Source organism: Limanda limanda, chromosome 12 (genome assembly GCF_963576545.1).
Source record: "Limanda limanda chromosome 12, fLimLim1.1, whole genome shotgun sequence".
Taxonomy (NCBI): domain Eukaryota; kingdom Metazoa; phylum Chordata; class Actinopteri; order Pleuronectiformes; family Pleuronectidae; genus Limanda; species Limanda limanda.
The window spans coordinates 21,131,802-21,146,835 of NC_083647.1; the positions used below are offsets into that span (position 1 = coordinate 21,131,802).

The following is a 15,034-nucleotide window of genomic DNA, read 5'->3' on the forward strand; positions in this document are numbered from 1 at the left end:
ACCTGGAGAGGAGACGCTGCTGGCCGACGCTGCTGGCCTCTGAGGAGGAGAGGAAGAGGAAGAGGAGAGGACGCTGTCGACCGAGTCGTCTCCTGAAGAGTCGAGCAACGAGCTCATCATGACGACGAGCCGCTGAGCGCTCGCTCCTCATCGAGCCGCTCAGCATCCGTCTGGACACTCAGCGCCGTTTAACCACAGAACTCCACAGGAGGGTTTCATATCAATAGAACGTTCATACGAGGTGGAATTCTTCTTTAGGAGCAGCGAGGATGTTTGAGTGTTTGTGGGTCGACAAAAAGCATCTGAGGAGTGTGTTGCTGTCGTTTGTAACTAGTTTGTTTGTGTGTTATTTTAGCAGGACTTCACAAAAACTACAAAACGGAATTACCACCAAACCAGGTGGAACCACAAACGACCATTTACTTTCAAATTGTTGTTTACGTATATATATATGTACCGTCTTTAAATCTGTCTAGTATTAGTACATGGGTATGCTTATGTTTGTATACGGTAATTACTTTATTTATGTGCTGTTGAATGATGATGATTGTTGTCCTTCAAATCCCAATAAAAATTTGATCACAAAAAAAAATCTGTCTAGTATTAAATATTGATTATGTCGATTATGACTCCACCCACCCATCTTATAGCTCCACTACTCAACCAAATAAGTGTAAAATCATCTTTTAAACTTTTTTAATCAAGCAAAGAACTTTTAGTCCGTATCTCTGTTGCTAGGCGACAGCTGTAAGGGCGGGACAAGCTGGTGATGCAATGAGATCAGATCAGAACTTTTCAAGGATCCTCTGAATCCTATTTATCAAGTACTTTGTGTTACACTGCTGTAAAGTACTCTGGCCTGAGAGGAATCACTTTTCAGACGTGTACTTTTAAACTTAATACTTAACTCTACTGAGTCTCCAGTAAAGCAAAGCTGCTTCCTGTTTGGACTGTGGGAGGAAGTTGGAGAAATCCCACACTGACATAAACTCTAATCACTGCACCAGCAGCCTCACGTATGTGTTTGAAAGATACCTTTGTTCCTGGCTCGCTGAAGGAGTTTCACTACAATCCTGTCAGAGCAGAACGTGTGACTCGTCTTGTTTTAAAGACAAATGAGCGTTTCATATTTAGTTACAGTTCATAAACCGGGTCGTGTCTGCAGTGGCTCACTCACAGTCTATAAGGACAGACCCAAGCCTCAGTGCTGGTTAAAAGTTTGCTTGTTCTGCAGTTTTACATGAATTAAAAATCATCCATCAGTCACACAGTCAAACCCTGACAGCAGCTTCCTGTCACTGTCCTCTGTCACTTCCCTTTTCCACCAGCAGCTTCCTGTCACTTCCCTTCTCCACCTCCGCAGCTCCTCCTGCCCGCGTATCAGTACAAGCATTACTAAACATTCCTCTGTTTCACATGCTTCCACTGAGTAGAATCTCTTATCCACTCCTTGACTCCAGTGAAAGCCCCCATGACTTATTCATGCTGATGGATTTTCCCTGTACACGTCCTGATCTGTCTTTTCCCACAGTCAGCTCTTACTGGATGTGGCCCCCCCGGTGGTCCCTAGGAGCCCGAGTCATGGCAGGGCCGGGGCTACCTGTCCTGCAGCCATGACTCCATATGTACAGGCTGGTCTGCAGGTGCATGAAACACCTCCTCTGTTCTGCTTTGTTCTGCATTGATCAACACTTTCTGCAGCTGCTGCGTGGACATCCGTGAGTTTTCAACGTTTATGGATGAAGTTAAGAGCAAAATAGATGAGAATTAAGATGCATATACTTGAAAATAACTGTTTGCATCCTCACAATAGTTTGAGGAAGGAAAACTTGAGGTGGAAAATGTGCAGACACGACAGGAGGATGCTTAAAGGTCAAAGGTCGATTGTGTCACAACAAAAACAACAACAATGTGGACTTTTCTGCAACCAACACAGCAGAAAGAGTCAACACCAATGAGTGTGTTAACTTCCAACAAAGACATTAACGGATACTCCAAATCAATATGTGCAAAACTCTTGACTCTCTCTCTCTCCATCCCTCACTCGTGTTGCTCTGTTATTGTTGCTCTACCTGACTTCACTCCTAAATCTCCCTGATTGGGGGGATGAATAAAAAACGTTAAATAAAATTTCAGGATATGCGATTGGTGGATCGATACGCTTGGCTCCGAAGGCCGCTCCAATTTAGGAGAGCTACAAAAGTTTACCGCTGCTCGTATCAGTTGTGTCTGCAGTCCTCAGAATCAGTCGATACTTGAAATCCAGCAAGGGCAGGGGGAGAGAAAGAAGCATGGTTCCCTCTCTCTCTCTCTCTTTCTCTCCCTCTCTCTGCCATGTCTCCTCCATTTTCCTCCTCTCGCTAATGCACTCCTGTCATCAGGGAGTTGGAAAGCATAGTGCAAGCTAACAAAAATCCACAGTGACGGCGAACCCGCTCTTTTATAACGCTAACAACGCCGGCGGGGGGGGGGTGTTTAGGCGTCAAGAGAGGAAATCATTCCAGGAGACAAACGGATGAGAAAACGCACTTTCACTCTCCTGCAGAGCAGTTTGGAGGAGAGCGAGGGCCACACGGAGAACAGGTGATGAGTTCGGTGACAGATACGTTGTTCTGTGATAGAGAATTAGCTCCCGGCTCAAGGTGGAGATGAACGGCTGCGGAGGAGAAAACCATCACAACCTTTTTAGGAAGTTCTCCCCATGAATTATTCAGGGTCAAGTCAGTGAACAATTGGGGCAGTGCCACACTCGCTGACTGGGCTCGATGTGTTTAATAGAGAGGGCGACAGCGATGGAGGAGAATGGGTCCTATTTACTGCTGCTGCCTCACAGATCACATCCTCCACCTCCCTCTGTCCCGTCCCGGCCTCAACACAGAGAACAAGTTTGGGAAGACAGGAGTGTGATTGGAAAAAGTGTCGTCTTTCTCATCTGTGAACACACACACACACACACACACACACACACACACACACACACACAGACACACACACAGAGTTCTGCCAGCAGGACCCTGTACCTTGCAGCTGCCTGAAGCGTCCGTCCAGCAGCGAGTTGAAGCAGAGGTTGGAGGAGCTGAAGCTCAGCCAGCGCGCTTTCTTCATGCTCCTGGCCGAGGAGGAGGAGGAGGAGGAGGAGAGGATGGGGGGGGCGGGGGCGGAGGGAGGGTGAGGGTGAGGGTGAGGAAGGTGAGGTTGAGAGCGAGAGGCCCGCTGACGTCTCGGGGTGCAGGCGGAGGAGGAAGAGGAGGATGAGGAGAAGGGTGCGAGTCCCGCGGGCGCCACGGCGACGACCGGGACACGCAGCAGGGTGCCGTTCCTCTCGGGGGGGGACTCCCGCTCCCGCTCCGGCTGCCTGATGCTGCCGCCCCCCCCCCTGGTCTTCCTGCTCTGGGCCCGGTGGACCGGCGGCGTGCTCCTGCTCCGGCTGCTGCTGCTCACGCCCGGGACGAGGGTCCGGCCGGACGCCTCCCTGGCCCCCCCGCTGCTGCTGCTGCTGCGGTGGGAGGTGCTGGTGGTCTCCCGGCCGACGGCCCTCAGGCTGAGCTTGACCTCTCGGAGCCGGGGCTGGGGGGGGGCGGCGCTCAGCAGGCACGGGCTGCTCATCCTGACCCCCCGATCAACAACAACAACAACAACAACAACAACAGCACGCAGCCCGGAGCCGGCTGAGGACCTGGGCTCTCCACGTCTCTCCTCTTCTCTCCGTCTCTTTGGCTCTCTGTCCTCCTTTCCCAGATCCCTCTCGTGCTCACTCCTCCTCCCTCCCTCCCTCCCTCTCTTCTAGTCCTCTTTCTTCCTCTCACTCTCTCCTCACTGCTGCCGTGACGACGCTGCGCCTCTCCGCTCCCGGGCGGCACGGGGGGCTCACGCAGCCGTCGGCTCAGTTCAGAGTGGTTCCTCCGGCTCCAGCCATGCATACAGGATGTTTCAAAACGTCCACCTGCTCCCAGGCCCCGCCCCCTCACGTTACCCGGCACGCCCACACGCTGATGACATCACAGGGTTTGAGACACGCGGCGGGCACGGTTGTGATTCACTGTGCTAACAAGAAACTGTCGACCTCCAGGGAAAGTGGCTTTTTAAAAAGTCTTATATAACGAGCAGTGTAAATGACGTTCGTTAGTGTGTGTGTGTGTGTGTGTGTGTGTGTGTGTGTGTGTGTGTGTGTGTGTGTGTGTGTGTGTGTGTGTGTGTGTGTGTGTGTGTGTGTGTGTGTGTGTGTGTGTGTGTGTGTGTGTGTGTGTGTGTGTGTGTGTGTGTGTGTGTGTGTGTGTGTGTGTGTGTGTGTGCTTTGAAGGCTAGATTCGTGTTCCTGAGTTCACAAGCTGTAAATAAGCAGCGGGTGTCGTTCAGAGCTCCTCTCATCTGCTCCCTCTCTCTCTCTCTCTCTCTCTCTCTCTCTCTCTCTCTCCCTCTCTCTCTCTCTCACTCTCACACTCTCTCTCTCTCTCCGTCTCCCTCCCCCTCTCTCTCTTTCTCTCTCCCTCTCTCTCGCTCTCTCTCTCTCTCTCTCTCTCACTAACAGGAAACACTGATTGCATTACAGAAACATCAGTGAAGAAGCAGCAGCACTCTTAACACAATATCACACACACCTCCACACACACACACACACACAAGTCTTCATCAGTTAAAGAGACACAGCAGGAGAGGTCGTGTGAGGGGTCGGGACGGGATGAAGACAGTTCGATCGCCCACGTGTGAAACTCTTCTTCTGCCTCTGAACCCTCCGTGGCTCCGAGCGACAGATCAGAACAGACGCCTCTTGATTTGTGACTCATCGTTTCCTCAGTTTTTTTTTTTAAAGACTATTCACGACCTACATTCCTTCTCCGTCAGCGTCTCTCATCCTGTCAGACGCCTCCTCACTCGCATCCAGGATTTCAAATGACTGAGACGTGGGATCTGGTGGGAAAAGACTTTGAAGGAGGAGAGCTGCTCAGCCCCGAGCAAACGCATGCATGAGAAGGAGATGATTAACAAAGTGAGTGAAGGTTAAAGTCAGAGTTTGGGATTGACAAGTTGTGGTGTAGCGCTTATCAAGGTCGCCATGCCAACCTGCAAGACAACGACTGGAGGATCCTGGTCAAACAAGCAGTGGATGAGCCAATAACTGGAAAGCAAGAAGGATGCTGCTGGTAGTAGGAAGTAAAAGTATCACATTCACTTTTCTACCTGAGTAAAAGTACTTTGATTGAAATAAACAGAAAGTACTTTGGTAATCTCCATTATCAAGTCCAGGCCTTTTCAGGTGTTTCCTCTTTATCAGTGAGTGTCGCTGCTGCAGGAGGCGGAGTCTAATTACACCTGACTGCTCTGATTGGATCAGTGACCGATTCTCCTCCTAATGATTACTTTAAAAAAATAAAAAACAATGGGAATATGTGATTCTAGTGCACATTGCAAGTACAGATACTTGTCCAAATATGTAGAGGAGTGAAAGTGAAAAGTACCTGAAGTACAAAGACATGTAATGAAGTAATGTACTTTGTTACATCCCAACACAAAGTATCAGTTACTACCTGGAGAAGCATCAAGAAACTAAGTATAGATATTCCACATATTTCCATTCAGAAAGTGGTGGAGACTGAAATCTGAGTTTAAATGAGAGTAAATAATTATCACAAAGCGATAAACGAGGCCAAATGAATAATAACGAATGATATAAATTTGATTTATGTCAAATCTGAACTACCTCGAATGCTTAGTTACTAAATGGCCTCAATATTTAGGACACAATTTGTCAGATTGGATCAGTGACCGATTCTCCTCCTACTGATTACTTATAATTATAAAAAACAATGGGAACATGTGACCAAGTGCGCATTGCAAGTACAGATACTAGTTCATATATGTAGAGGAGTGAAAGTGAAATGTACCTGAAAATAAATAAAGTACAAAGACATGTAATGAAGTAAATGTATTTTAGGGGGAGGAGCATCAAGCAACTGAGTAGAGACGTTCCACATGTTTCCATTCAGAGGCGGTGGAGACTAAAATCTGAGTAAATAATTATAACATAGCGATTAACGAGGCCAAATCTATAATAATGAATGATATAAATATGATTTATGTCAAATTTAAACTACTTCAAAGGCAAAGTTACTAAATGGCCTCAACATTTAGGACCATATTTGTCAGTTTTCCAGGTCTTTGTGTTGTTCCACCTTGTGTGTGACCTCTGTTGTGTCTGCAGCTTCAGGCGTGAGCATCATGTGACCCTCAACTCCCCTCTCTCCTCTCCCTCTCTCGCCTCCTTCCGCCTCAGAAACGCTGCTATTTTAAAACGCCGAGCGGCCCGGCCCACAGGTGGGTCGCGGCCCACCGGCTTAGGCAGAAATGCCAGAGATGTGAGGTATGAGAGGCGGACGGGGGGGCAGCTGTCCAGATCCCTCAGACCGGGAACACGCTGGGAATGTGCAAGCGATCCCAGTGACTTGTGGAGGGCGTGGAGCCGTGTCCGGGGTTCAGCTGCCCGGGAATGTGTTACACCACGAGGAACATGAGGGACACACACACACACACACACACACACACACACACACACACACACACACACACACACACACACAACACAACACAACACCTGCAGAGCCCGAGTCGGGAGGCTTGAGGGGGAAATTGCTCGGGATGTGATTTTTGTTTGACTGTTCCCATAAACACACTATTTAGTTTATATCATTCTCAACTTGCTAAACTTGCTAATATCACAGGCTGTATATAAACATCAGCTGAGGATAATGGAAATATGGTTGATTTTCACACTGTTTGATAATAAGCCACCTTTTGACCTGATGGTGGCGCTACATGAAAAGATCAACGATGACGATTTATTAGGAGTCAAATCATGAAAGTTTATATTATCCATTCAATAGATGTTGAGATATTTCACAGGTTTAATTAAAGATTCAACATGGAAAACTCAAAGTTTTCTCTTTCTCTGTCCGAGCACACAAGTCTCATAGGGCTCAGCTGCCCGGGAATGTGTTACACCAGGAGGAACATGAGGGACACACACAGACACACAACACACAACACACAACACAACACCTGCAGAGCCCGAGTCGGGAGGCTTGAGGGGTAAATTGCTCGGGATGTGATTCTGTCATTTTGTTTGACTGCTTTTCAGTGAAGGTCAGAGTTTTACTCAGGTCTGTTCAACCCTGTGGAATCTGAACAGACACCCTTTCATTTCTCTGCCCTTCCCAGGCTCTTAGAACGCCAGCGTCTCTGGGACGTGTGGCAGAGCGGGCGGGGGGGCAGGCGGCGGCCTGTTTGCTATGCAGCCACTCACCTGCGAGCGCCCTGATGCGTGAGCGCTCGAACAGCCGGGCCGAGCAGTTGTCATTGTCTAGTTCCTCGTCACGGAGGTCGAAGCGGGTGTTGATGTGGCTGTACTGCTGCGAGATCTCCGCGTTGTCAAAGTCCGTGGACGTCATGGCGGAGGCCAGCGTGGCGAGCGGGTGGGCGGGGGGGGGGGAAGGGGGAGGCGGCCGGCGTCCTCAGGTGCTCTGGGTGGCGAGGAAGATGAGCGGGGGGGTAGAAATGTCAGGATGGACGTGGGATACCGGAGGTCTGAAACACAGGAGGACACAGAGGTGTGAGTCATCACGTGTAAAGACAGTGATGCAACTTTAATAACAACAAAAGTTATCAGAAATCAATAAAATAGGTTTAATGTCTCATTCAATTCAATACTGTGGTTTGTTTATTCTCATGTTACTCGTTGATGGTTATTTTCACATTCATCCGCTGAAGGAAGAAAGTTTCTTTGTGATTGTTTGTATCAATATTTTAAACCTCTGTCAAACACCCACTGACAATATTTGCATATTTGTAGATTTTGGATTTTTGAATGACAGAAAAGGATGTGGAGGTATTTAAAGCAATTGTGTCTCTTTAAGAATAACAATATAAATGTACACTTGTGACAGAATAGATCAATGTTGTCTGAAATGTGTCACACAAATCACAGAGAACTGAAGAATCTGACAGAGATAACTTTTGGGAACCGAACGATTGAGCTAATACATCAAAAAAGAAAATAATTAACGACATTTGTCATAATTGCTTTTTCTGATGAACTGATTCTATTTTCCTCAGGATTCTGTCAGCAATGAAGAGTCTTTTGTTAATCGACAGGAAATTTAAGCTGCAACTATTTTGATATTTTATTAATTGCCTCAGGGATTAACTCAACAAAAAAGCCTGAGCTTATCACTAGATAAAGAACATTTTATGTAAATTTGTTTGGGTTTTAGGAGTTTTCAAAAGCGAAGACATTGGATACGATTATCTCAAGTTTATTATAAAGCTCATGTTACTCGATTGATTATTTTTTATTTAACATTCATCCGCTGAAGGAAGAAAGTTTCTCTGTGATCGTTTAAATCTGAGTTCAAGAAGGAATTTTAAATCTCCGTCACAAACACACACTGGGAAGATTTGCCTATTTTAAGATTTTTGATATTTGAATGACAGATAAGAATCATGTAATATCTAGAATTTAAAGAAGGAATATTAACAGCAGTTGTGTCTCTTTAAGAATAAAAGTATAAATGTACACATGTAACAGAATAGATCAATGAAAGATGTGTCACACAAATCACTGAGAACTGAGGAATCTGACTGAGATACTTTTGGGAACCGGACGACGTTTGAACTAAAAATCCAAACAGAAAATAAATAATGACATTTGTCGTAACTCCACATAATTTAAGCCATAAAGCAAATGACAGCAAGAGCTTTTTATGATGAGCTGATTCTATTTTCCTCAGGATTCTGTCTGGAAGGAACGTAACAATTTATTTGTTAATCGACAGGAAATTTAAGCTGCAACTATTTTGATATTTTACTAATCGCCTCAGGGATTAGGGTTAGGGTCACAAGATAATGTAAATTGTATGTAAATTTGGGTTTTAGGAGTTTTCAAAAGCAAAGACATTGAATAAGATTATCTCAAGTTTATTATAAAGCTCAACAGATTAGTATTGTAAATTATCATCTGATTCATCAACATGAAAACACTCGCAGCTCCAGAGCAGGAACTTGATGCTGATTGGAGGAAGCATCCTCTCAGCTGCAGTTTAGTTTTATGTCTGAGCTAAAAAAAAAGTTTTAATCCACCAGCCCCGGTGTGGAGGAATTAAATCGGTCTCAAATCTCTGTTGTGTCTCATGTATATTTTTAAACAGAGGTCTCACCGATCCCAGGCGCCCCCCCGAGCCCCTCGCCATCACCATTTTGTGTGCGTCACTGCAGTGTGTCTGTGTGCTCTCTCAGTGTGGAATGGCGGGCTGGAGGGTAGCCGCTCTGATAGCTCTATCTGGGTGCAGCATGGCTCTCTTATCGTGTCACACAGGGGAGGGCAACTCCCCCCCCCCACACACACACACACACACACACACACACACACACTCTGGGCCGCGCTACAGGAAGAGCGCGCCTTCGTTTGAATGATGCAGCTCACGTGGCTCCAACTGTGTGTTTGTGCGTTTCCCAAGTAATCTATTACACAAAACTCTGAGTTACTTAGAGGTACGTGACCCAAGTAGTTTAAGTAAGGCAAGTTTATTCTTCTAAACAAATACTAAATACTTTTTATTTGCTTTTACTTTACAAATTCAGTTTTTAAAAACAAAAAAGCAATCAGACATTTGGCAAAAAAAAACAGAAATATCTTATTTTGAAAAAATGTATTCAAAATTTTACTGGAATAAAAATATTAGGATTAAAATATCTCTTTACTAGGAACATCTGTACTGCTGCTGATTTACGCAATTATCCAATCAGCCAATCGTGTGTCAGGAGCTTCATCAGAACATGCAAACATGTGATTTTTGGGTTTTTGTGAAGCAGCTCATTCCTCAGAATGTTGTGAACATTTAAACCGTCCAGTGAGCAGCTGCTGCTCAGACGGAAACGCCTCGTTTCTGAGCCGGGTCACAGGAGAAGGACCAGACTGGTTGAGGCTCTGGTGACTCAGATAACCACTGACTACAACTGTGAGGAGGTGGAAATCATCTCCGGGTGCACAACAGCAGGAAACCACACCAGGGTTTAACTCCTGTCGGCCAACAACAGAAATCTGAGGTCGTTATTGTACAGTTAGAATCTGAAAAAACGCAGGAATCTAGATTTCTGCTCAGGCTGCAGGTGGTGAAGTCGGAATTTGGCGTCAAGAGAAGGAATCAATGGACCCAGCCGGCCTTTTACCTTTTCCTGGCACACGTTTGTCTCCTTATTACCAGTAAATGATGGTTTGAATGCCACAGCCTGAGTATTATTGCTGACAATCTACCTTTTCTACTGCATTGAGCTCTCTTGGCCACCAGAATACATACAGTACTTGAGTAAATGTACTTTCTAAACCTCAGGAAGTCAAGACACAAACTCCCAGTGCCCACAGAGGATGTGCTGCAGTGAGAGAGGAGGCCCACATGATGATGTCCTACAGGTGTCCCTCCCCCTCCTGCACAGTATCAGTCCTCTGCAGACGTCTGTTATCGGAGCAGCGACGCTCCACCCACCACCGGGGGTCCCCTTATCACCTCACACACACACACACAACCCCAACAGAGCCACAGCACAACACACTCTTACAGCGCTCACAACCCGTATCCACAAAGTGTCGGCCGCGAGACACTAATCCCGTCCGAGGACTGACGGCCCGACTGAGCTGCCAAACACAGACTTCAGCAGTTTAAGACTCGAGCTGAGACGTTCACTCGGTGATACGGCAGAAGACTCCATTTAAAGCTACTGTGTAGAAAGACAGGCCTCCTGCTTATAGACGGGCCTGTGACACAAAGGTCACGGGTTCGAAACCGGCCTGCCACAGCAACTGTGAGCCTGTCAATAGAGAGGAATCCTCTGGTGGTGTCCTTGAACCCGAGGCAGGACTCTCACATGGCTGCTCACTCACAGCAGGTCACCCTGTCGGCTCCACGGAGCTGCAGCCGAGACTCAACTCCACAAGAACTCCAGAGAAGAAGCTGATCGAGGGGAAGGGGGGATGTAACTGTTCCAAATTATAAAGTTCCAGCTGAAACTTAATCCTCAATCTACTGTGAACACTTCACAGATTCAGACTTCAAAACCAACAGGCTGCAGAAACTACACTGTTCCCCAAACACACTATTTAGTTTCGATAATTTTAAACTTGCTAAACTTGCTAATATCACAGGCTGTATATAAACATTAGCCGAGTATAGTGGGAATACGGTTGATTTTCTTACTGTTTGATAATAAGCCACCATTTGACCTGATGGTGGCGCTACATGAAAAGATCAACAATGACAATCTACTAGGAGTCAAATCATGAAAGTTTATATTATCCATTCAATAGATGTTGAGATATCAATTAGTTCAAGTTCAATTAAAGATTCAACCAGGGAAACAAAAGGAAAATTGTAAACTCAGAGTTTTCTCTTTCTCTGTCCAAACCCACAAGTCTCATAGGAACAATGATAAAAGATCTACTTTCATTATAAGTCATTATTGTTGCCATGGTGATGTCTGATGTGGATATATTAGCTGGACTGATAAATGTGAGACAAATAAACTTTGACACCACTTGAATCTCTTTCCATCAGCTGCAGTAAGAAGTCGTCAGCACATTGTTCAGTAAAAATTATATTTTTATAGCTGCACTGGATCATTTCTCAAAGTAGTGACATGACAGATGATAGAATCGGACTCTGGGTTTTCTCCACACATCGAGTTATAAACCACATCATGTTTCTTTTTGTAGGAAATTACAAAAATCCCCTCGGGGGATTTTTTTTTAAGTTTGGACGCAATTAATTTCCTTTGAATGTTTAAAAGGTGATAATGAAATTCTTACTCTTAAAGTTTGCTGAGATTAAATTCTCTCAAACCAGAAATCGAAATTCATTGTTTATGACGAATGAAAAGAACTTCGACGTTGACCTTTCCTGCTTGTGATTGAAATTGTTGCTTTGTTGTTAAAACTACGTGACAAAGAAAAGTGAAATTTAAGCAACAAATCAACACCTGATGAATAATAATAATAAATGACTCACTTACTAATAATAATAACTATAAATATGAGAATTTGAAGTTCACAATGTTTTTGAATAAGAAACAATTTCCAAAATACATTAATCGATATGTGGCTTTGCTCAGAACTAATAGTAAACAAGTAATTATGTAAATGTAAATCTATTATAAATTGAGCCTAGATGTTTGACATATAATTGGCCCCTCTGTATAAACTGTGGCCCCTTCATGGCCCCTGATTCAGAAAAATCCTAGAACAACCTCTGCCTGGAACCCTTCTCCCAGCTGGAGGTGAGCTGATGCCTGTATAGAGCACTTTCTGAAGTGCAACACATTAACTGGATCACAGTGAACACATTAGGGTGAGAGGCACCGAGTCAGATGGATGAAATAAGAGATGAGTGGAGTCAAGGCCTGGTGTAGGGCAGAGAGTAAATCTGAGACATAAACACAGGAGATCAATGAGGAGGAGGAGGAGGAGGAGGAGGAGGAGGAGGAGGAGGAGGAGGAGGAGGAGGAGGAGGAGGAGGAGGAGGAGGAGGAGGAGGAGGAGGAGGAGGAGGCCGGTTACTATGAGCGACCACCGACGTCTGCAGCTTCTCCTCAAACAGGACGATTCAACACCAAACTAACTCAGATTCATCATTTAATTTAAAAACACTGATGATAATCAACACAGTGGAAAACCTCTTCTGTTGTAGTCGACTCAGTTTGGACTGAAACACTGAGCAGTTATAAAGAATTGATAGTAAACTATTCCTAGAGTGTGTTTACACAAAAGTGCCTGCTCTCGTCCAGACACACAAACACACAGACACACACACACACAAACACACTCACACTTGTCCTTTTAAGGGGAATAGTAGTTTTGTGTGGGGAACTTTTCATTTCTGAGTTATTTTAAACCACAGTTAGGAACCAGGGGTAAAAATACGAAGGAGTTTAAAGAGAGTTGAAGAGAGGAAATATGCAAAAATGATGAAGAGTACTTTTGATTATTATCTGTGGTGGAATGTAACTATGTACATATACTCTAAGTATTGTACTTTGTTACTTGTGCTCTACTTTACTCTGACTTTCAGCGGGAAATAGAAGTATTTCCTTCTGAAATAAAGCTTAAACGATACTTATTATACTATTTACAGGCTAAATTACCTTTTACTCAACATGTATGTCACAGACGTACTTTATATCAACTTTACAAATGAGCATTTCCACTTACAAAATATGATGACCTCTTATTTTTATTGGTCAAACTTCCCAAAAGAATATAAATGGTAGTTTCACCTTCACCAGCTACAACAAAAAAGATATAAGCAGCAACGAAACTACCACATGAAGGCATCAGTATAATTCAATATATAATAAGCTTTATGATAGACTTATAGGGACCATCTTTCTGAAATTACAGGACTTTTATCTTTTAAAAAAAAATACTTTTACTCTACTTTTATAGCTTAATGCACTTTTTTCCAACTTTGATGACTATTTGAGTAGAACATTTCCTATAACAAAACACGATGAGCTGTTATTTCTTTATATTAAACTTGCAAAAAAGTAGCAATAATAGACCAAAAATATAATATATAATAAGTCTAATTGTCACATGGGACATTTTGGATTTTCATAACTTTTTGTCATTGATTGTAAATAGTTTGTTTAAACCAATTAAAGCAGTTACAGTCTGACACTTTGAACCTGAACACGTTCTTCACCGTTAGTTTCTCAGAGAAGCGACTTGCGCACTTTGGGCACGCACGAACATGCGCAGTGACGTCACGCACAGATAACAGTGAGAAGTCAGGACTTCTTCTTCTTCTAAACAAATACCAAACTTCTATAAAGAACAGATTCAAACTGGAGTGAATCCACTGGGAGTTTCCCATCGACGCCAGGACCAGGATCATGGCGGCTCTGCTCCAACAGGTGGTTCAGAGGGAAACTTGTAACACAACTACACACAGACCGAGGGGTGGGGGGTTCGAGCATCTTCCAAACACTTTCATTCCACTTTAGCTGATTCCACTTTGCACTTACTGGCTTCTGGAAGTCGTCCCGTCTCCCACTGTGGTGTTAGTGCTTCGGCTGCTCCGAGCCAACAAACCAGTTAGAGTCCCAGGGCCGCGCAGCGGGGGGTCCGGGGTCCGGGGTGTCCACGGGGGGCGAGGGGCTGGAAGGCTGGAGCCGCCGTGCGCTCCACGCTCTTTCCCGAGTGACCCACCCTGCAAGGGTAAAAATAACCTGGGTGCATCCAGTGCGTAATGTAGGGGGGGGACGCACATTCCTGACCGGAGCTGGTGACTCCAAATGGCAGAGGAACACGCACACACACGAGGACACACACGCAGACACACACACACACACTCCACCCAGCTTCTAATCGCACACATAACACCCACCCACCCATTCAGAGCCTTTCAGAAATGTCAGCCCTCCACTGCGGCCTGTCACTTGCACGCAGGCTGGAGGAGAGGATGGCAGACACACAACTGTGACACACAACTTCCAACACTTGGCCATGTTTTAGCACTAGATATACTGTATGTGAGATGCAAAGGAATCAGTTTTAAGTTATTGTTGTTGATAATGTCACTTTTTAAAACTTTTTTTCCAGATAAATCTTGATAAACAGGTGTCAGCGACTTTGAATAAGAGCAAACAGAGAACATCTCTACACCAGTGTCGTTAAAACACAATATTTACAACTGTCTCTAAAAGTAAAATCTGAATTTGAAACAAATATATTTTTTAATTGACTCAGTTGGAAAAACTGTAAACCAAAAACTGTAGTTCAAAACAGTTTGAAAGTTTTCAAAGTAGAAAGTAAGTTCAATAAGTAAATTAATATGAAGTCTGAATCAATTTGAAACTTAATGTCAAAATATTATTCTACAAAACACGGGTTCTTTGAAAGTAAGAAACACAAAAAAGAGACTAGAAGCAATTAAAGTAAATTCAACATTAGTTTGTTTTGGATCTATTTTGACTCTGAGGTTCAAACACTCTGATA

At 44.6% G+C, this 15,034-nt stretch overlaps 1 protein-coding gene across 1 annotated transcript in view; it reads right to left on the reverse strand.

Moving 5' to 3' along the window:
- Positions 1-7,448, reverse strand: part of sptb (spectrin, beta, erythrocytic) — a 35,211-nt gene extending 27,763 nt beyond the window's left edge. The window contains exon 1 of the mRNA XM_061083064.1: positions 7,298-7,448. Coding sequence (XP_060939047.1) covers positions 7,298-7,442 — 145 coding nt within the window. The 5' untranslated portion in view covers positions 7,443-7,448. The remainder of the gene's footprint in view (positions 1-7,297) is intronic.
- Between the last annotated feature and the right edge of the window lie 7,586 nt (positions 7,449-15,034).